The sequence below is a fragment of the Lytechinus variegatus genome, chromosome 2 (assembly GCF_018143015.1).
Source record: "Lytechinus variegatus isolate NC3 chromosome 2, Lvar_3.0, whole genome shotgun sequence".
NCBI lineage: Eukaryota > Metazoa > Echinodermata > Echinoidea > Temnopleuroida > Toxopneustidae > Lytechinus > Lytechinus variegatus.
Window position 1 is genome coordinate 29729538 of NC_054741.1, and position 23969 is coordinate 29753506.

The 23969-nt window shown below is 33.6% G+C and overlaps 1 protein-coding gene across 3 annotated transcripts; it reads left to right on the top strand.

The window, feature by feature from the left end:
• The first annotated feature begins 1024 nt into the window (after positions 1 to 1024).
• Positions 1025 to 21041, top strand: LOC121407788 (leucine-rich repeat-containing protein 4C-like). Of its 3 annotated transcripts, none has more exons than XM_041598988.1 (9): positions 1025 to 1235; positions 6768 to 6836; positions 8094 to 8165; positions 9823 to 9894; positions 12127 to 12263; positions 12886 to 13014; positions 16281 to 16514; positions 17943 to 18092; positions 20528 to 21041. In XM_041598988.1, exons 1-9 carry the CDS (start codon positions 1060 to 1062, stop codon positions 20701 to 20703), a joined length of 1215 nt encoding a protein of 404 aa, XP_041454922.1. In that variant the 5' UTR covers positions 1025 to 1059; the 3' UTR covers positions 20704 to 21041. The 3 variants fall into 3 exon arrangements, with proteins under 3 accessions (XP_041454922.1, XP_041454923.1, XP_041454924.1); XM_041598989.1 differs by lacking the exon at positions 20528 to 21041 and adding an exon at positions 18830 to 19236; XM_041598990.1 differs by lacking the exon at positions 20528 to 21041 and adding an exon at positions 18836 to 19236.
• The last annotated feature ends 2928 nt before the right edge of the window (positions 21042 to 23969 follow it).

Below are 23969 nucleotides of genomic sequence, written 5' to 3' on the forward strand. Positions count from 1 at the left end.
TGTCAACATCTTTTAGAAGAGATGTTGAGATCCTGGATCTCATCATGTCGACATCTTTTAGAAGAGATGATGAGATGACAAGATCCTGGATCTCATGTCAACATCTTTTAGAACAGATGATGAGATGACAAGATCCCGGATCTCATCATGTCAACATCTTTTAGAAGAGATGTTGAGATGACAAGATCCCGGATCTCATCATGTTGACATCTTGTAGAAAAGATGATGAGATGATCTTGTCATCTCAACATCTCTTGTTAAGATGTTGACATGATGAGATCCAGGATCTTGTCATCTCATCATCTCTTCTACAAGATGTCAACATGATGAGATCAAGGATCTTGTCATCTCATCATCTCTTCTACAAGATGTCAACATGATGAGATCCGGATCTTGTCATCTCATCATCTCTTCCAAAAGATGTCAACATGATGAGATCCAGGATCTTGTCATCTCATCATCTCTTCTAAAAGTTTCTAAAAGATGTCAACATGATGAGATCCGGGATCTTGTCATCTCAACATCTCTTCTAAAAGATGTTGACATGATGAGATCCGGGATCTTGTCATCTCATCATCTCTTCTAAAAGATGTCGACATGATGAGATCCAGGATCTCGTCATCTTATCTTTTGCTATCAAGATGTCGACTTCCCGAGATAATTATCTCAACATCTCGGTGGCACTTTTAAGCTTCCATAGTGAGCTATATGCATGTCAATGATCTTATCCACCTTGTATTGATAGTGAGTGCCCCCCCCCCCACCCTCGGAGGGAACAGCCCTCAAGGTCCTTGAGGTTGATGTACATATAAACAAAATATCACAATATTTACATAAGGGCTCATCAGTAACCGCGGAAAAGCCGAGTATAATAATCACCGTGTTCATATTTACCCTTTAGCGCGCCCCGCCCCCACGATCGGCTTTTCATCTTATTGATAGTGCTCATTCGACCAAAACCCTCTTTGAGGCAAAGTCAGTGACTCTTCGGACAGCAGCGGTACAGACATTGCGCGCGGGGAAAGCTAGGCGAAAAGGATTTACTTTGCACACACAACCATGGCGAGGGGGATTTCTGTCGTAACGTTCCTTTTGGTGATATTTCACCTAGTTTTTGCTCAAGAATGCCCTAGTGGAACGCCAGATGGATGTCAATGTCAAAATCGTATTTTCAATTGCTCCGGATTGAATCTTAACACCATTCCAGCAGTATCCCTCCAAAACTTCGACGTCTTGTAAGTATTTGCATGTGTGCCGGCGGGGGGCCTGCTGTGTACATATTGACGCCAACTTTCCGCTGGTATAGTAAGGGGGTAAGAAGAGATGTGGGTGTGGATGAGTTTCTAGATCTATTGCCATTGTCGTGAAGGGTGAGCTACTGTGATGGGCTCGGATTGGGGTGGAGTAATAAAGAGTTATGGAGTATGGTCTCTGAATGGCTGAATGTGTTGTCATCATATTACTTTTATTGCCTGAATGAAAATGCTTTTGAATGTGAAAGGTTGTTCATTCTCAGAAGTCCATTGCCCTGTTTACACATCAAGTCTTTTTATCTGTTATTTACAGAGTGATAAATATTGTACTATTGACTTGTAAATTAGCCTACATGAGTTCCAAGGTAGACTTTTAGTGGTAGCTAAAACAGTTAGTTTTTACATATCATTTAATACATTTGGATAATATCTTGGCCTTCAACTTACGTGCTTTAGAAGTTGTAGCAATTATATACTTTTATGTAAACTAAAAGTAATGTAAGATTTTTCCAGAAACAGTGCAATTGGTCACAATTTTTTACCTCAAAATTTCATTATTTCATATATTGATGTATATAGTGATTGATGTTCAAATGCTATGTAGAAAATGTGTAGGTCTATATATTTTTTTTCTCCATGAATAGTGACTAATTGAAAATAAAAAATATATTTTTAAAGAAATTAACAGAGTGAAGTATACCGGGATATTCGTAAATAATGCACCATTTTAACCCTCAAATTCAATATTCTGTATATATTACCATCATGATTCCAAATTAACTTTGGAAATTTGGACCCCCCCCAAAAAAAAAAATACTTCGTTGACATTACTTTATCAACCCCTTCTTCAGCTTCTTCCAGTGTACAGTAAGTGCTGCTTCAAGAAAGATGAATACGCTTATTCGCATAATGTTATTTCACATAAGTTTTAAAGTTTACTAGCTTTGTTTATATACTTTACTGATGCAATATTTGCAAATTTATGTTTATAGGAATAAGTTATTTCCAATATCTAGATGCTCCTCAATCATGAATACGATTTTAGTTTGACTACTATGAGGCCCTTTTTGCATGTTTATTAATGTTTACTCATAAGTTATTTTGGGGGGTCTATATTATCTGTTTGATGACTGTTGTAAGTATTAGTTTTTATTTCAAAAATTTAAAATTTTACAGTGTAAATTCAAGATGAGTCTCCAGATAATTATCACAACAATAAAAGTTTAAACCAAACTTGACATTATAATTGAGTTTGACTTTGATGGCAATTTACCAATTTGAGCAAGCCAATAACAGGCATAATTGAATGCATTAGATGACATGATGTGTTTCAGTTTTCTTCAAGAGAAATGTAATTATCAATTGTAAAATTTATATTTTTCTCAGTTTCATAGTGTACATGTACAGTGATTTTTGTGCAAATGCCTTGTGTTTATAATTGCATGTATACAGGGAAGTGGGAGTTGACTGTCTGGTTAAGGAAAGATTGGTGAGGGGGAGGGGGGGGGTTATAGCTCACCTTGGTCCCATTGTTTTTGCTGACCAGACAGTCTTGGGTGTGGCCATTAAGGGAAAGTCCCTTCAGTAGGAAGTATGGTAATCACTCCTGTCATCACATTGTGTAAAAGGCAATTCATTGGACATATACATAGCTAAGTTTCTTGGGGTTCTTATTCATTTTGATACTTAGAGAGGTCAAACAAACCAGTTTTCCCTCTGATTTTAATGTGGAATTAATGTTGATAGGGTTTTACATTTAGGATATGTTTTTTTTTCTTTACAATTACGTATGTTATTATGTTATGTTTATGTCTTCAAGTGTTTCTCTCATGTAGTCTGAGAAATAATACAATAGCAATTTCAAGTTAAGTTGATATGGGCCTATTTGACTATGAGCATCTGATCTATTCTTCAATTAGTTCGGTAAAATATTCATTGATTCATATTAGAGCTTACAGAATATCTTCATTCTTCAATCAAGATAAGGAGGAAATATGCCATAATCACTTTCATGAAAGCTCAATTGAACTTACAAATTATTCATTCATTTCAAATTTTAAGAAGTACCGTTTTTTCCATTAAAAAAATAGAGAAATTTATTTGGAATATGATTTAATTTAGAAACTATTTGCATTCATAGAGAATTTTGGACCTACAAATAACGTTTTTCTGGTTTGGAAAAAAAATTAGTCTGGAATAAGGCCATTGATTCTTATTTCAGGAATATTACAGATAAACATCACCTTGGTAATGAAAATGGCAGGTTATAAACAAGGGCCGGGGGGGGGGGGGTTCAGCCCCCCCCCCACTTTTTTCCAAAAACTGTACAAAAATGTAAAAATAACCATATGATTGTGATTTTTAGCATGGTCAGCCCCCCCCCCCACTTTGAAAACCATTCCGCAGCCCCTGATAAAGAGATAAGTAGAGAAGGAATCCAAGGGAATGAAGCAAATGAATAGGGGTAAAACTAACAAATCAAAGTAGTGTTGCTCAAGATTATTGGCATTTTTTTTATTGGCCTCAAGAATCTATAGACTGTCAGGATATTTGATTTGGCCCCAATCACAATGACAGGGCATAATGACTATACTACATGTAGATAAAAAAAATCTTAATAAACTTCATTCAGAACAATTACAAAATTTCATTTATCACCAAAATATTTTAAGTGTTTTATTTCCATTTCAAAGTGCTAAATATGAAAAATACACAAGTGACAAGTGTATTGGTTGATTGATTGTTCTTTTAAATCAATTAAGTTGAGAATAACAACACCATCATTTGTTTATGAGATCCTAGGGGAAGTATTTTATTTGAACAATTTCCTCAACAAGTCTGGAGTGGGTCATGGACGTGGCTAACAACACCATGATCGAATTATAACTCTCAAATAGTTTTAAATAAAAGCTAGGTTGACCTCTCAGCATTCATACAAAAGGAGACAGTTTTGTTCAAAAGCTACATTGTGTGTTAAACTGAATTTATACATTAAATCCCTTATAAGTAACAGGGGAATCTCTATTATTTCATGAAGAAAAGGATAATTTCTACCCTTGTGCTGTTAGAAAAAAATTCTGTATTGGGAGGAAATTCAGAAAAATGAGAATTTTAAAAAATATACAATTTTCATACCTTTTGTAGACTTAGTTAACAGGTATTATATTACTTTTATGTGATACATATTTTGATATATTTAAACTAAAAGCTCTGAATGACCATCTTTCTTTATTTTTACACTTTATTCCTTCTGATGTTTGCTGGTGGCATTTTTTTAGGGGTTGTTAGTTTGAATTTGTGGAAGAATTAATATCTTGAGAACAAATCACATTATGCTTGAAGGGAAATCAAAGTCAGGATGGAGCATGGGGAAATTATATTGTATGCAATTTACAATAGGCTTGTTAACTTACACATAATAATTTGTCCATGATCATGCGAGCCTGTTAGACTGGTGTGATAAAAATTTGGAGAGTAGGAAATTCAACTGAACTCAGAATTGTCATACTTCATGGCCCTGTCTTAGAAAGAGTTACGATTTATCTGATCAATCGTAACCATGGAAAGCCAGCAACGTGAAAATCTAAAATTACATGTTTTTCAAAATATATTTCTAGAAATGATGTATATTCATACATTGACTGTTTCTTGACAATTCAGTATGCTTCTCTTTGTTTTCAAGGACATTAAGCAAATTTCCTAAAGAAAAATTATGACATTAATCAATCAATGGATTTCTATACAGATTGATCGGATCAATCATAACTTTTTGTGTAAGACGGGGCCCAGGTTTACAAGGTTTTTAATAATCCTAGAACTAAATCCTTGAATTTTGTCATGTCTCAGGATCATTATACCAAAACTATCATGCTGCATAAGGAATTTGTATTTCAAATTCTATGCCAATTTCCCTCACTTTCTTCGAGACTGGCGTGGACTATGTATATGCTCTCGACCTGGTCTACTGTTGCATCATGGAGCTATTAACAGAGATAGCTCCATGGCTATAGTGTGCTTGCAATTGTTTTTTTTTCAATATGATGAGCTTCTTGTCCTTGATTTATTTCTAATTGTGCAAACTTTGAAAAATTTAAATAACAATATTGGCTTCTTACATAGAGAGCACACTGGTCCAACTTTTGGTGCTTCAAGAAAGTAAATGTATATACAGGAGCAATTAAAATAGAAATAGAATTAAAATGAAACTTATTTTCTCCTGAACACAATACATTATTAACTTGTTAATGGGAGAGGAGCAAATAAGTTTTCAGTTTAGAATTGAATGTTACCGTTGATGAAAGTTGGAGCACATACTTGGATAGGAAGTTAATTCAGTAGCTTTGGTCATGTTACGAAAACAAACAACATATGATCCCCCAATCTGTGTTTTATTTTCAGCAATAAATCATGACACTTAGCATAATCATTCTTGTACATGTGGAACCCAAGCCAAGCAAGTTTGGAAATATGCCTACATGTACTTTCCCATAGCCTCTTTAATTTTTTACATTCTTTATAAAAAAATTACTAAGTTCATCAGATAATTTGTCCTCTGTTTCTTGATAATCAGGATATTGAATTAAGTATGTGTTAAACTCTGGGACACTCTTGTAAATAAATTGTACATGAAATGAACAAACCCACCCTGCAGTGTATACCTAAAAATAAGTACCATTATGATTAGTTTTATAACATTATGATCTTCTAGCTTGGAGTATTATGAACCCTATATATACCATCTTTTTTGTTTCAGACTGTCTTTCTTAACCTTATACTACTTAGCTGGGGGTTTACGCCTTGGCTTAACACTGGACTATCGCACAGCTCATGAATATTGACAATTTTGTCCCACAGCTCAAGTTTAACATGCAATTTCAAGTGCTTAGCCCCACTTTTCCTTTGCCCAGTTGGTTTCTGACTACAGTTCTCTTCTTCTACTGCAATAATCCAGCTTACCTTGCATTTTACCTTGGCCAGATATTAGCATAATATTTACCATGCTTGTTCACTTTGGTAGAATGTCATGTAAAACCAAGTGGGCTAAGTTTAACCCTGGGAAAATGGTAGGGCTAAGGCCCCCAGCCCCATCTTTTTCCCCGGGACTAATCACTAAGGGAAATTTGTGTAGTGTGAAAAGCATATCCGGGTGTGCCTATACATGAAACCTAGATTTCACCTCTGGATTTGAGTGCATACAGATCAAATCTTGTATCATATATGTATACCTTGTGGCAGCGGTGGGATGAAATCCCATGCCATTGAAGTAACTGGGGACTCTTTGTCACTCTTTGCCTTGGAAACTCTCTTGACCTATCTTTACTGATCTACAAAACTTGAAAAACTTGATGCCTTAATTGTAAACCATACAATTGTAAGTTGCATCCTTACACTCCCTACAACCATGCAAGTCATTGAAGGGACAGAGTTCATGTAAACTCGGAATGTTCTACGTAATAACTGGTGCGATTAATGATGTTCTTCAATCTTGATCATATGTCATTCTTTTCTTTACAGTGATTTTTCTTACAATAGCCTTCAGGAAATACCATCAAACACATTTACAAATGAACCTTTGCAAAGAATGTGAGTAGCTTGTACCTTGACTTTCATCTCACTTACATGAAGGTTATTAAGTTTATGTATTTATCTTTATATCTATCAAATTATCTATTATTCTATCTATCTGAAATTTGCAACCTGTAAAGGTTATTTAGTTTATGTATTTATCTTTATATCTATCAAACTATCTATTATTCTATCTATCTGAAATGCCCAAAGTTCACAAGTATGACTATATATTTACTGTCCTTTATAAGTATAAAAAGGACAAAATCTAAACAGTTTATTTGTTTATTATATTTTTTATCATTCTCCTGGGGGGTGTTTCACAAAGATTTAAGTATGACTTAAGTCGCACTTAAATGCTGACGCGTACATGATATGCAATCCGCGATCTTATTGATAGATACGCAGTAGTGCGCGTCCTCATGGCATGATCTGACCAATGCGGTCAAGCCTTTCATACCGTACGCAACTCGGCATTTAAGTGTGACTCTAAGTCATACTTAAATCTTTGTGAAACACCCCCCAGGATCTATTCTAATCTATACCAAATTATCATTGTGATTTTTATGATCTATTGACCATTAATTTCAAGTGCCTTTGATCTGTATTGTTTTAAATTGTAATTATTTCATGATGCATTTACATTCATTATATCAAGTAATTCAATTGAGACTGCAAGATACAGACTTTTCAAATTAGGTATATTGAAATTGTATATGTCCACAATTCTACATGTTTCAAAACTGGAAACAGAATAGGGCCTAAAGATAGAATTTAACACAGGAAAATTTTATGAATTATGAGGGACCTATGTACTGTACAGGCCTTCACATAGTTCCTATTCAACATTAAGCCTCATTATGATATAGGACCTATTATGAAGTAATTATGAAGTTAAAAATAAAAGGTTTCAATTTTTATTCTTTCATTTTTTTAATGTTTAAAGAAATGTAGACAAATATTTCAATTTAACTGCAGTATATTGCTAGTTTAGTTTTATTTGGATTAATTTAATTTTGTTGTAATATGATGTGCATTGAAAGAGAAATTAATAAGTTGTCATTCTGAAACACGACCACCTTTCTATATTCCTGGATGAGATCCATTGGATTTGGAAAGCAACTGCTTAAACTGAATACTTCATGCATATATGTGTTCTTGATGAAACTTTTTGAAAAATACTCCTACAAAATTTTAGTTGGAAATTGGTTCTAAGTTGTACTCATAAGGCATTTATTCATTGTGGCTTGTAAATTTCATATTCTTGTTTTCTAGAATTTTAAAGAACAATTTAATCACAATGATTCAGCCTGGGGCATTTGATGATCTCAATCAGTTAACATCAATGTGAGTATAATTGTCTTTGCATGATTTTTTTTCAGTTTATGTTACTAGGAATGAAAGCAGTATTTTTTTTTTTACATTTTTAATTGATTTTATAGCTTAGACACTTACAAAAAAACATAGCGAGTTTCAGAACATTTGATTAAAAAAAAAATATTGCCCCTAAAAACCCACAAGGGTAATTCATTGTACATTTTTGAGTTTGCAACTCTGCATTTCTCTTTACTATGATGATTGTTTCTAATCGTGACAGGCAGTTATTTTTAAGTGTATGATCAGTATCTTGTTCTTGACAGGTTGGTGAGTTGTTTTTTATTCACGATTAAAAATGCATAAATATAAACAAAATAAACATTACATGATCTGATAATTAAAAACAATGTAACAGTAATAAAATTTAACAATGCATGTAATACATAATCGTAGGGATAGACCCCGGGGGGCCACTTACATTGACGAGTGGATACCATGCGCGACCAAAAAAACACGTAAAAAGGATGTCCTTTTCACGATAGGGCACGTTACGTACGTAACGTGATAAGGGTGTCAAAAACACAGAAATAATGAAAAAGGGTATCTATTTCGCTAGGAAAATTACGTGTTTAGGGTCGAATTTGCTGGGATGATAAAAAAAAATTGAAATGTTTTATAAAGGATGTCCTTTTTGCCCCAGCACTTCGTGTTTAGAGTCCGATTTGCGCGAGGTGTAGAAGGTGGGGTCGTACTAAACCAAATAAGATAAAGCCAACAACCGAAGGACCCATAACAATAAAACATTCCTGTACTTGTTAAGGGGTTCATTTCAGGGAATATTTACCAAGAGTATCATTTTGTTTCCAATACTTGTTAAGGGGAGAGTTTCACACGCCAATACTTGTTAAGGGGTGCATTTTCAGAATATGGAAATTACGTGTTTAGGGTGCTTTTCGAGACCCCATGGTCGCGCATGGTATCCACTCGTGAATGGAAGTGGCCCCCCCCCCCCCCCCGGATAGACCCATTTCAGATTGGCTATTAATAGCCAACCTGTTCTTCCCGGGGGGTCCAGGGAAGAACAGGTTTCCATGAAATGTTCATGGGTCCCATTAGATATCAAATTCGAACTGCTGCCTTGACCTCAGGGTCGAATTCCGCCATTGTACCGCACTGTATTTCATTTCAGTTTTGCTTCCAAGTACCGGTTGTCATGAAATCAATTCTTTCTGTGTATTCATGGAAATCCTTGCCATTTAAAGTATTCAAACTGAGGAATTTTTTCATAATATTCACAATATTGAATAGGGGGGACACAATAGTTTATCCCCTCTGAAGAGTACATGTAGCTTTGCTGCTTGAATTTACACCAAAGATGATATAGAGAATTGGTTATGATTTATCAGTTTAACCTTCTTCAAAGTTCATAAAAATACCTTTTTAAAAGGAAAAATGGAAATAAAAGCATAATTCATTACAAAACAAAAATAGATTTGTTAAAAAATGAACCATTTTTTTTGCTTAAAAACCTATACATGTACCGCCTAAAAAATCAATTTTGTTTCACAAAATCATATTTTCGAAAAATAAAAATATTTTTGCCCTCTCTCCCTTCTCCCTCCCCCCTCACTATCTCACACTGAAGTTGATCATGTCTTGAAAATTGCTATTTTTTTTCATTTTGTAGAAACTTTGAGCAGAACAGTCTTTCCACCCTCGATCAGACTGGTTTCAATTTGGTGTCTGGTCTAACTGAGCTGTAAGTATGATTATGTCCAAATATTATTCTTCCATATATGGATTAATGGCGTTTTCATTTAAAGGAAAGAAATAGAACAATGATCCCATGAATGTGAAAAAAAATCATCTCAAAACCATTTGTTAATATCAGTGATTTGATATAGACTAGAATCTAGAATGGTATAAGTATCATTTTTTTATACAGATGTTTTGTTGATAAACCAGTATAATACAATCATCTTCTTCAATGTACTGATTGGGAATTTGGGAGCATTAATATGTACTGGTAATCACCTATTTCAATGTGAGTTCTTTGTTGATAAACCTTAAAAAGATATTGCAAGACTATTCATTAGGTGGTTTCAAACCGCCTCGATCACAATAATCCCCGTTAAATTACGAGAACTTTTTAAGGCTAAAAAATACCCATTAATTATTCCTGCATTCACACCGCCCCGAAACACATCCTTCGGGATAAGTTCCCGAAGTTACGAGCATGCGCAGTGTGGTCTGATAAAGCAGGCAAGGCGGGAGATTCAAAATCACTAGCCCAGCAGCCACCCACGCCGCCGCGCCCAACGACACGCTGGGATAAAAGTTCCCGTAATTTGCTTTCACATCGCCAAAATACCTGCGACCTTGGAAAAATCCCCACGAAAGTTCTCGTAATTTCGCCAAGTACCTACTATTTTCTTTCGGGGAGATTACGCGTAGTTTGCTTTCACATTACCAAAATACCTGGTATTTTCTGATCGGGGTAGATTTCCCGATCAGAGAATACCTGGAACTGGCGAACTTCGAGGCGGTCTGAAACCACCTAATTGCTCTGCTCTAAATTCATGAAACGATCTCCACGAGAGTGATGTCATATTCATATTACCTGATGATGTGATACATTTATATCCTTAAATACAGAAGATAGAATGTATTTGTCTCGGATTGATTAAACAAAACAGTTTATGTAATCATTTTATTGATTATTGAGTACGATAATTTTTAGATAGTCCATAAAATTGTAATTTTTTTTAACATATCATTAGGAGGAAAGTTGAGATGAAGGAGGAGAATTAATTTAAATGCTGGTTGTAGCTTGATAATCTGTAGAATGTAATAAGTTCTATCAATTTAAAAAATATACATTCACAATACATGCTTTTAAATCTAAATATAGAAAAGTTATTTTATCTGCTTATTAATTCTACAAAACCTACACAAACATTTGTGTGTGTGTTTTTTTGTGTCTGTTGTTTGTAGTATGGTTGTAATTGACCTATTTTTTATTTGATTGTTCATTTAAGTTCTTAATTTACCATGTTTTAATGTATATTTTGTATGTAAGGGTATCACTGTTAAACAAGCCTTAGGCTTTTGTTGTGATTCCCATACACATTTTATTGTATACATCTACTTTGCATTTTATGAATTATTAATAAATTGAATTGAATTTGTCAGGATTCATTCGAACCGTGAAACCATTCAACTATTGCTTTAAGAAAAAATTATTTTTAAATTTTTGCAGAAAATGAAAGTCCAGGTTCTACTCTATACATGATTAAGTTTGTAAGATGGCCATACAAAGATAAAATGAGTGAATTTGGAAACATGTACTGTACATAGCAAAGAAAACAATTAACAGCCTAGCGCACTTTTACAAATGCACGGTCAGCCAAACCGTCGTTTCTGCAGTGCAATGATTTTGCACAAGAAAGTAGTGATACCACATTATGCTGATCGCGCGTATAAATTGTGGAAAGTGTGGTCAGCATCGTCGTATTCCCTATGGCGTTTTTGTTCAGGAAAAATCTGAACTGCTGAAACGGAAATTACAATCTTGTAGCTCTTTTGAAATATTTCCTTGGATTCTTGTTTTAGTGTTTCGAAATAAAGACACCATTGTCTTGTAATTTGTGCCATGTAATTACAATGTATATTGTAATGTAATAGTGTTGATTTCATGTTTTGTATGGTGTGTTCTTATGATGTACATATGTATTGTGCAGGGCCCTGGTTGAGAACAGTGATTTAATCACTGAACAGACTACCCTAGGTAAAGAAGACAAATAAACAAAATGTATTTTTCAGGCAATGAAAAATCTAAGGCTGGGGACAAAAGTGTGGAAATTGTAGTACACTTTGAAGTTGATTATCTCTGAAATGGGTTTGCACTGTCATATCTGTGATACGACAGTTTGGATGACTGCCGACAAAATTGGTTTGATAATCAGAATGCAATCATCTTTTTTTAATACAGGTTGTTGAATGGTAATCCATTTGATTGTAGTAATGCAGCGAATGCTTGGTTAAAAGGTTGGTTGGCATCATCGAGTGATAGCCCTGTTCTCACTGGTGAATGCTCAGGTACTCCTGGAACAATATTTGAAGCTATAGGTAAGTACAATACACAAAAATGCATTTTAATGATATTTTCACTTAGAAAACTGACTAGATAACAGTTAAATCCTCACAAGAAATATCTAATTAAAATGCATTCTCATAGTGATTGAAAATTTCATATAAGAAGAATGTGTGCTAAAACACTATTTCATGATAATGCATTGCACAACTTCAAAAATTATGTATATTTCATGACATTAATGGCATCGCACAACTAAAATACTTTAAAATATATGTATATATTCTTTTGAAACATGATTTTGTTTATGGAAGATAGAAAAAAAAAACTAAAGCTATCAATGTTCTCTTTTAAAAATGAAGAAATTAGTTATTTTTAGACCAATCATCTAACTATTAGATCATGTGATATTTACTCTTAATGTTATACTTTTCCTAAATTCTGCATTTGTTGCTCATATTGCCTGTGTTCCTATGTGTGTTAATGCAATATGATGTGCTATTGTGTCATTTTTTGTTACATAAAACAATTACTATTATTTTTTTTTAGAAGTTACGCTCTTCAGGGCATTCAAACTATGAAGTTTTATGCATGAAGAACATAGTTCAAATGTCTGGACATCTCATTGTGGTTGTTTTTTTAATTTTGAATTTGCAGATGCATTAGCAGAGCCGGCCTCTGCCTTGTTTTCGTTTGAACAACTTGATTACAGAGTAGCAGAGGATGCTGGGGTTGCAGAAGTTGTGGTTACTAGAACTGGTATAGTGGGGACAATCGTGCAGTTCGGTAAGAAAAAGTAATCAAGTATTACAATATAAGCAGAATATATAAACTAATATTACCAAGACCACATCAAGGAAATTAGAGGGCATTTCAACTATTTTGAAACATAGGAAGAGAGAGAGAGAGTTGCAGTGGCATAATAAGGCAACAATTTTAAGGGGCCAGATATGGCATATCAGGCAAAATTTATAAAAACTTGCAAGCGAGCAAGCAAAAATTAGATTTTTTTTATTACAAAACTCAAATTTTGTGATAGATTTTTGCATAATATTCAGAAAATAATTATATTCCACCCTTCTCACTTTCTTTTTCTTTCCTCTTTTCTATTTTTTCTAGGTCCCCCCTAAATTTGAGGTGGGGGGTAACCTTTTTTTTTGCGTCCCCTGTGTCCCCCCTAAATTCCGGTGACCCCCCCCCTAAAATTTTGGTTGATAACCTTTTTTTTTTTTGCTTGCCAAATTTTAATTTTTTTGCATGTGTCCATCACAAAATTCCAGGTGGACCCCCTCCAATATTTTGGCTTCTGCTGCCAATGTTTGAGGGTCCATGTCCCCCCCCCACACACACACACACACACATCTGTCCACTAGTGCAGATTTGTATGAGAGGAAAGAAAAAAAAACAGATTACTTTGAAATTTTGATTAAAAGAAAACAAAATTGTGAGTGGGGTGTTTATCTTAGAGATGGTCTTACCTGTAATAAAAATCAATGAGTTTATATCTGTTCATTTCAAGGCTATTTTGGTGTTTTTTCTCTTCTTTGTGTGGGTCATTATAATTCACAGGTATTATGATATGCATGAATAATTTGATAATGCATACTTTGATGATTACAACTTGTTTAAAATGTCACAAATGAGAGATTTTGGTGTGTGTGGTTATTTGTCTGTGTACTTAATTAAAATTCTGGCCTTGTTGATGATTTTTGTCATACCTGAAATCATGTTTCATGTGGTCCAAATACTTAATGGTAATAGCTTTGATCTTCATCGCAGGTTTTTTTATACCCCTGAATATCTCAAAAAAGGGAGAACATTTGAAACAGGTTTATGAATTACAAATGACATCAGTATGCTTTGTGAATTATTGATACATAATTTATGACCAATTACTTCATACTGGAAATTAAGTTAATCATGTTATTATGATGAAATGCATACATGTACTTCAAAAGTTTGTTTGCAGTTATTAAAACCAGTTTATTAAGTTTCAGAAAATCAGAAGTTTATAAATTTTCAAAATTTAGGTTCATTGTCAGTTTGCGAGGCATATATTAGGTGAGAGATGCTAGTTTAGATCTGATAAAAACATGTAGAATTCACAACTAAGATGTAATGATTTGAATTGTAGTACATACTTTTTGGTTCATTTTTCATTTTGGTATGATACCACTTCTAAAATCATGAATTGGGCAAATATTTCCAGATACAATATTCATTAATAGAACTTGCTGATATTTGATCATTAATTCGAAGTGTATGTGTTTACAATGATTTTATATTCAAATAACCATTGCCAAGAGAAGGCATCGAAAGACTAAGTTCAAATTTTGTTCAAGAACAAATCGATGATAAATCATGAAATGATCACTTTATTTTTGTTGATATTGAATTTTAGAATAATAATGATAAAATATTTACCAAAGCTGCTGGTTTTAGAATGGATGAAGAGGTTGGTGCAATCCATCCTCGTGGAGCATTTCATAATGAGTTTCAGCCAATTAGATGCAAGGATTTTTAGTGGCTTATAGCAAAATTAAGTTCAAATTACTGACTATATTTTCTGGGAATTCTCCCAATCATGGTTCATACTTCCTCTAGCCAGGGTTCAAATATCAAATACAAAAGTATAAAGGATTTAAGAACAAGCAGTTGTGGTAGTAAATCACATGCCCATGACCTTATTGGCAGCCACTTTAGAAATATACTGTTCTCTCAGAAATTTGAACCCTTTCTGAAGGTAGTATAAACCATAATTCAGAGCATTTTATGATATGCAGTTACTGATTTACACTGGCTTTTGTCATAAGCTGCCAGAAATCTTTTCTTGCATTTGGGGAGTCCATCAGGTTGGGTAAAAAAATTACAAGATGTCCATGTAAATTAGGTATCAACTATTTTATTTCACAGTAAAGATGATTGCTTCAGATGTGGCTCAGATTTGATGTTTTAGTGTGAGGAATGTCTCCTACCATATATAGCAATTCATGTTTGATCTTCAAATCTTTCTGGACCTGTTGTAGCATAAATTAACTTTTTTAACCAATGGTACACGGATATCACATTCATATATATCATTGGAAATAGGTCTGAATTGCAACACATCATGATCGATGTGTAAGTAGTAATCTTTGTGGGCCACCATTTTTGCAGAAGAAGATCTTTGCCTGATTTAAATGAGACACAGTTTTATAGTTCTGGTATGTCACAAAAATGGACCCAACGTACCAATGGGCTAACCCATTTATGATATGATATGAAAATCCCTTGGGAGATATTGAGTTTGCGTGTCTGGCTGTCTGCCAAGCTTCAAAACAGTAGTTGCTTTTCCATTTTGTTTAGGAAACAACAGCATATTTCCATTTTGTTTGGGAAACAACAGCATATTTCCATGTGAGAGTCAACAAAGGAGGATATGTCCTCATGTTTTGTGATGATGATCATGATAGCGTATATATTTTAAAGAGCATATATGTCCTTGATAATCATCTTTCAAACACTATTACAGAGATTGGATGTTTATTGTGCATCATTTAAATTATTATCAGATGAAAGGAAAAAGTAATATAATGTGAAGAATGGCATATTTGACTAATTTGAAAACAGACTTTTATTTCTCTTCTTATTATTTGTGGTGTAAAATTTATTTTAATATAATTTGATGAAATATCAGAAATATTTTCATTCGTAATAAAGTTTTTGAACTATCATGAATTCACCAGTTATTGTAAAATGAGTTATCAAGACATTTAATCTGATTAACCATTCAATCTTTAAGGAGATATGAAATGGATGTCCCGCCTCAGTTTTAGTGAATATTAATGTGCGATTGATATCCATGAATGATCATTTAAAATTGGGAGTTGGGAGAAATTAATGGCCAAACTCAGATTTCCAAACTTTTTTTGAGGGGTTTATATTGTTTGTATATAACCCAATGTAGTGAAACCCTGAAATGTTGTGTTATACTTTATTCTACTCAATATGTTATTGCATTATTTTAGTAAAAATTTGTGATGGAATGTTCTTCCTTGGGTATTTCAATGCAGATGTGACAGTTACCAGTGGCACAGCATTAGAAGGACAGGATTTTGCCCCTACCGCAGGTAGCACACACACCATGCTAGAGGGTCAAACCAGAGTGGGTATTGATATCCTCCTCATTGATGACCCTATCATAGAGACTGATGAATCCTTCACGGTATCCATAACTATCGAGTCGCGTGGAGAAGCTAACATGGGAACCATCGTAGATGGCACCACACGAGTTACCATACAGGATAGTGAGTGTTAATTTAAGGGAGGTTACAAGTGTTTGAATACATGCAAGTAGGAAAGAGGGTTTACAAAAACTAAAAAGAATTTAAAAGCAAGCCTCTTTTGTAGCAAAAGATAAGGGGTAATTTTTGGATGAGAATGATGGTTGTATCCTAGAAAAAGCTTAAGAGATCTTGACCAATGAGAACCATGCTCTCCATAAATATTATATGTTTAGGTCTGGCAAATGTCAGAGGTCACCTCTCTGCAGAATCTCATGCTTTGTAAATTCTTTTGTTCTTGTCTCAATCTATACATTTAATAGTCATACCTAAGCTGGTTTACCCCCCCCTGCCTTTATCTTTACTTCTCTTATCTTTGTTTATTGATTTGTATAATGTTAACATATATGTATAAACTATAATGTAATCTTTGTGTGTATCATAAGATATTTGTATATCTTTTGTGTGAACAAATCAAATTCCCATTTGTACCTGATTGCATGTTATGGACAATAAGAATATCTGAATGACATTGCTCTGCAGCAATCGCTCCTACTGAAAATGCACACATTAATTATATACCCAAGCTTCAAATCTTAATCCTAACCCTCGCATGCTTCTGAACCTTAAAATTAATCCCAGTCCTCACCTGAGTCTGAACCTAGCTATCATGACCATCATTCTAACCTTATATCCACGGAAATTAGCGCAAAAGCAATTGTTGTAACTGCAAATATTGCATAACCAGTAAGGGTAGTGGTTAATGTGGAGAAAATTTTCACTTACATTTACAATGGCAGATCTGGGATTTATTGGGGGGGTGTTAGATTCATTCTCTGAAAAGAAATTGACAAGCAAGAAAGGTCAATTAGTTTTAGCCAGTAAGGGGAGGGACACATGCTCCCTTTTATTCCCCCTGGATTGGTCACTGATTTAATGTGTCTTGGATGGATATAGGTTGGTGGAAATTAAGTTTTGGTCAAAAGCAGATAAATTATTTCATTTAAGCAGAGGGGGGGGTTACAGAAATTTCCTTTCAGGTACCTTTTTTCATTTTAATCCCAATGAAACTGTGTGGATTGATTTCTTCATAATTTGACTCACAAAACATGTTGTCACTAAAACAAAATCAGTGGAAAATGGGGAGGAGAATATATTACTGCACAAGGGGTATATTACTACACAAGGGATATATTCAATATTTCAATATTTCCCATGACAACCTGTACTCAAGGACACATTTTTATAAAGTTATAGTTAGATGAAGTCTGGGATTTTCAACTTTGGTACCTGAGTGTCGATTTTGAAATTATCCCAATTCCTTGTTTTGCTTCCAAAGCTTTACTTGAGCTTTTGATCATCTCAAAAGTAGCAATACCTCTCATCAGTATATGTTTTCTTCACTTTATCATTATCTGGGTTTAAAATTCACACCTGTCTTACACTATACAGATGATAGTCCAGTTCCAACCATGATGTCAACGACAGCTTCAACAATCCATAGTCCCACAGCATCTACCCGGGCTGAAGATGAAACTACTAACCCGGTGGCAATGATGACTACAGCCGGTCAATCACCACAACCTACTACCAACGCAGTCAGTAAGTTATCACTGCTCTATTAAGCTTTTTCTTCTTTACAAGTATCAATTTCCATTGATATTACATTGTTTTTACCTTTGGAGTATAAGTTGGAATTTTACAAAACAATCTTGCCATTTGCCATCTCATTAAGTCATCAACTTTCTCGAGAGGAAAATTAAATTTCGCGAGGGTTCTCTTTCTTATTAAAACCTTTTTTCAGACAAAAAATAGAGAAGTTATGTTATATCATAAAAGTCTTTATAAGGCCTATACCATAATATTCAACATTCCATTATCATCCCCTAAAAAAATCTCTAAATGTTTAATAATGCTGCAACTTGGTAATACTTCTATATGGGTATGTTTGAAGTAAGTCTTAATTTCTAAATGTGTTTTTAAAATTCACAAATTATCAGTTCTCACTTCCCTCTTCTAATTCTTTGCCTCGATCGCTCTCTCTACCCCCACTCTTCTCTCTCCCATTCATTTGTTAATGTGGTGTACCCAAGAAGTTCTGTTGTAAAAAGAAGTTCTCACTCACTTTTATTTTCCTCTCTGTCTATATGTTTGTATAGCAAATTGATCCCAAAATAAATTGTATGTTAAATATTGCTTGTTAAATTTCTCTCACACATTTCTTCCTCTCTTTCTCTTCCCCAGTTTTGTATATGTGTGTCATTCTCTAACCATTATGTCAATTATCATTTTCACTCATATCTCTCCCTTCCCCTTTCTTGCCATTTATTAAAAAAAAGAATCAGATGTGGCAGCCATTGTGGTACCTATTGTTCTGATCGTCGTGATAGTGGCGGTTATAGTCGGGTATTTGTGGTATCGACGCGCTCGGAACACAAAAGCAACCAATTCCGGGCCATGATCGGTGATTGTACTTTCGGTGTTTGGAAGCTGGTCTCATTATTTTTTTTTAATATGCCAACACTAGCTGACATCACCAAACTTGAAACAAAATTGGTGGTGGGGCATATGTATGACATACATGAAATAATCCTTGTATTAAGAAGTTTTTATTAAAGACTAGTGTTGAAGGTTTCAAACTTAGTGTAGTGGTAATTTCTCATTTAACATTACTAGCCAAAGTACTCGGGCTGGAGGACTTTTAACTAAGTTTGTTTATATGTTTGTGAATCTCATGACCATACATCTAGTGGAAATGTCACATTAATATCCTTTTTTTTTTTTTGCATCAAAACTATTGCAAATTTTCAGAAAATTATTCATGCTCTAAATATTTTTTTAAAGACTTATAATAGTTTTTCTTCATTCCTCTGCAATTTGTGTATGATCATATTGGTGCTATATCTCATTTATTTTGCTTTTGCCATGTTATACCTTTTGCAGTGGGTAATTTCAAGTTCGGTGTTGATATTGGTGTGGTGTTGAAAGCACTATTTAGATTGCCTTTTCTAGCTCCAACACCTCCTCTGAGTTAACAAAAATAATCCAACTCATGTTCCTTTTGATAGCTCAACTCTTAAAAAGATTTGTCATAAGACCAATATCATCGTTGAAGTTTGGTGTTGTACCGACAGAATCATCAAAACGTCAACACAGAACTTAACATCACCCAATTAACTTTGAAATGTTTTCACATGAAGGTGTGAAGTCACTCAGTTTCAAGCCATTAAAAGTCATCAATATTTATTTGTGTATTAGTGTTGTTGCACTTTAAAAGGCTACTCCAGGCTGGTTATAAAACTGAAGGCCTAATATGATTCGAACAGATTAAGTAAGTTCAGGCAAACGAAACATTGACATTTTTATCCAAAATTGGACAAGGAATAACAAAGTTATGACAAATTAAAGTTTTGCATTATTTCAGTCAAACAGTTCTATGCATGTCTTCATGAATATGCAATGAGCAAGTTGATGATGTCATATCCCCACCTATTCTTTTGTCTTATTATATGAAAAATTATTTATCCAAATTTTGTTGAAGAATGACCAAAATTCGATTGACAACAGATTTCATGCATGTATGCATTTCTGCAACTTCTTTTAGAACTTAAAAAGGGAGACATAGCATACACATACATGTATATGAAAATATGAAATAAACATAAGAAATGGAAAATTATATGACAATGTGCATATTTTTACAGAACTTTTACTAAGCTTTAACATTCCATGACTTTGCTATTTGTTGTCAGATTTTGATATTTAAATCAAATATAAATATTCACTCATTATTTAGACATAGTTATTTTCAGTAGCTTTCAAAGCTTTCAACATAAAAAAACATACTTGACATCACCCAATGAACAGTGTCCATTGCTCTTCATTTTACAAGTAGATGTTTCAAAAAAAGAAATAATCTAATTACGTATTGATATTCAAAATGGATATTTACTTTTATTTATTTCGCTCTCTCTTTTCTCTCCTTACTATTCATTTTACCTCGTCCAACCCCTATACACTTTTTCTGCGTGAATCAGATGTAGCAGCCATAGTAGTTCCCATAATACTGATCACCGTGATTGTGGCAGTCATAGCAGGGTATCTCTGGTATCGTCAAACCAGGACGATCAATAAAGCGACTACTGCTGGGGTACGTTACGCTGCTGTGCAGAATAGAGGCAAAGTATACAGTGATGTGACTGCCAAGGCATGATGTTTGGCTGTGCATGTTTCATGCTGCCTTCTTTTCAAAGCTGCCAATAATTTATGATGCAAAATGATTTTTTTTATGAAAATACAACTACAAAAATGTATATATTGTGTCCAATAGTATTGTCATCATGCGTTTTATTTATATATACAAGTGGATTCTTATAACAATCTTTTTCTGTTATTGAAGTCTTGTTTGTAGGAGATTGGTTTCAAATAAGAAAGTGGTGTTCTCTAGCATTAACTTGAATACAAACAGATCCTTTACGAGCAGTAAGTGGTTAGAGCAGTGGACTGCTCTAATCTCAAGGTTGTGAGTTTGAATCCCAACTCTGCCATTTTCTCCACTTTTATAAAAAGGCCCGAGAGTGACATCTGTCATCTATGAGGTCAGCCACTATGACTGATTAACCTAGACGTAAAATGTTTCCTAGGTAATTGGTTATATACCAGCTTGGCGTTTACCAGCAAAATGCTGTCCTGCCAAGTTCCTGCTGGAGTTGTCATAAACAGAAACAACACATTTCTTATCCCTAAAAGAAGTAATTGAAAAATGTTTTTCAAACAAAAATATATGTACTTTTGTTGAATGTGTAGCTGATAGTAATAGTTTAATTTTTAAACACCTTTTTAACTTCAATGACTTTTTTTCATAAGTCAATAGGAGCCCCCCCCCCCCCCGATAGTGATGGGCTGATCCACCCATGTAATACAACCCCCCCCCCCACCCCACCCTCTATAGATAAAACATATTTTCTCATTAAATGACTGAATCCCACAAACCAACCAATTAAGGAGACAGAAATCCCACATTCACTGATAAAGTTGTACTTCAACAAAAGAATTGCTTTAAGAAAAAAGATTGTTTGCTTTCTTTTTTAAATAATGTATGTGTAGTCAATCCAATAGAAAGATATTTATGTATAATTTAGATATTGTTAATATGTTTCCAAATGTTGGATATGGATTCTGTGTCTGAAAGTTTCTAATTCAAATTAAATGAAATTGAGATCACTGATCAATCATAGATGCAGAGAAATGCATGGTTAAATTGAAGCATGGCATGAATATTGGATTTTGTAATGTTCTTTATTTTGGTATGCTATGGCATAGTTTTGTATGTATCACAAAAGACACCGTTTTTCATTAATCGCTTTTACAGATATTCTCTGTGTTTCATTGGTTTTCTCAGGATATTTGTAATGCTGCACATTATATTTTGTTCATCATAAAATTATGGCTAATGAAAAAAAATAGATAAGTAATAATGCAAAGTTGTGCAGAAAAATAAGTAAACACACATATGCAACAAACAATTATCAAATTTGTGTGTAAAGAAAGCTCATCATGATCTGGAGGACAAAATCAGTTTTTTAAAAAAATGCAAGAGTAATGAGCTGTTTGTTTGCTGAAAGAAAATAGCAATTGTGATGTGTTTGACATTTTCGTGAAATAGAACATACATATGAAATCTTGAGTGAATAGTAATATGGTTTTACTGAAAATACTGTATTCCCAAATTATTTTACTTACAATGTCTTTCACAGAATAGTTTAAAATAATGTTTTTCTGCCCAAAATATGTAAGTCTCAACCCTCAGAATATTGCACTTGTGTTAATTGGCATACCTTTGAGTTAGACAAGTTGAAGATCAGCAGTTTGTAGTTATTCAATTTGGTCATAATCATAGCCTCTCAAGATGCTAGGTGTCAGAGGTATATTACGTATATACATAAATACATAAATATTAAGAAATGCAAGATTTCCACATGACTTGTTATGTTTTGCTAAAATTGTCATCCTTGACAAACTATGGATACTGTATGTAATGTACCATTTTATCTAGTGCTGCAATTCTTTGATCCTTTGTCAGTTTATTCTATTTGGCTAAACTTCATGGAAAACTATATACTAAATATATACTACATACCTTATATGAATGCACATATTAATAAAAATAATCTACACAGTAAAAACGCTATTTAATATTCATACAATGCTGTTTACCATATGAATTTAAGAGTTGTTTAACTGATTTAACAACTTAAACAACCATCCTTAATTCATGAAAATGAAATATTTAAAATCAACTTTGATATTAAACACTTGTTTAAACTGTTAAACAACAAGTGTAAATTTCACATGGTTTACAGCATTGTATAAAAATTTTTCGAACAGCATGTGTACATATATCAACTCTCAATGATAATAATGCGGATAATAAAAACATAGATTTATAGAGCCCTTTTCCAGAAGATTTAAGGTGCTAATAAGGATTTTGAGCAATTTCAGAATTAATGTTTATTTTTAAGTGTATTTTTTAATAAGTCGAAAGTTTTATACTTTATCTACTTAACAATTTATCAGTAAAATATGTTTTTTTAAGTGTATGCATATTATATAAAAGTGTGTTGGTTTTTATTTTTTTGAATAGATTGAAATATAGGTATGAATTTGAATACAAATGAATAAAACATAATTTATTAAATACATGCATTACATGATTATGAAATGATATATACTAATATATTGTCTTTCATTGTTCTTGTTGAGAATCAACTATCAAGAATTTAATTTGTTTTAGAATGTTAATTTATAGTACATTACATAAGGCTGGTAGTCAAAACAACATAAAAAGAGTTATTAAAATATTTTTTTCACATGTACATAGGCAATAACAAATGATTACATAAGGTGATAAATCTACTCCAAGTGAGGATTTGGATCTACTACTGAGACTCAATTCTGAAGTCATATGTATTACGTACATATATACAAGACATATATATTAGGTCAAAATGTATGGGGTAGGGCATCATATACCTGTCAAAAGGTAAAACGAGTTCAAGGATACAAAGATCGTTTAAAAGGGGGGTTACCCAAGAAACCGGTAAATCTTTAAAAGTGATGCGCATGCTTGCTTGATATGGAATGATATGGAGAAGTTTGTGCATGGTGTCACCAGTGAAGTCATGCAGTAGTCACATTCCAATTGTATCCAAGCAAGTACTAAAGCAAGCTGAATTCGGAGAATGCAATTATAATTAGCATTGTGACAGGGCCTGGGAACAATTTTTTCACTGGGGGTGCTAATGTAAATTTCAAAAAAAAAAGAAAAGGTTGTCAATACAAAACTGAAGTCGAATTGGGCGCGATAAATTTGACAAGCCAAAAAAATGGGTTTCCCCCAAAAAAATGAAGGTAATTTTGATTACATTTTCCCATTTTTACACACCTCCCAGAAAACCTGGGGGTGGTGTTTAAGGAAAA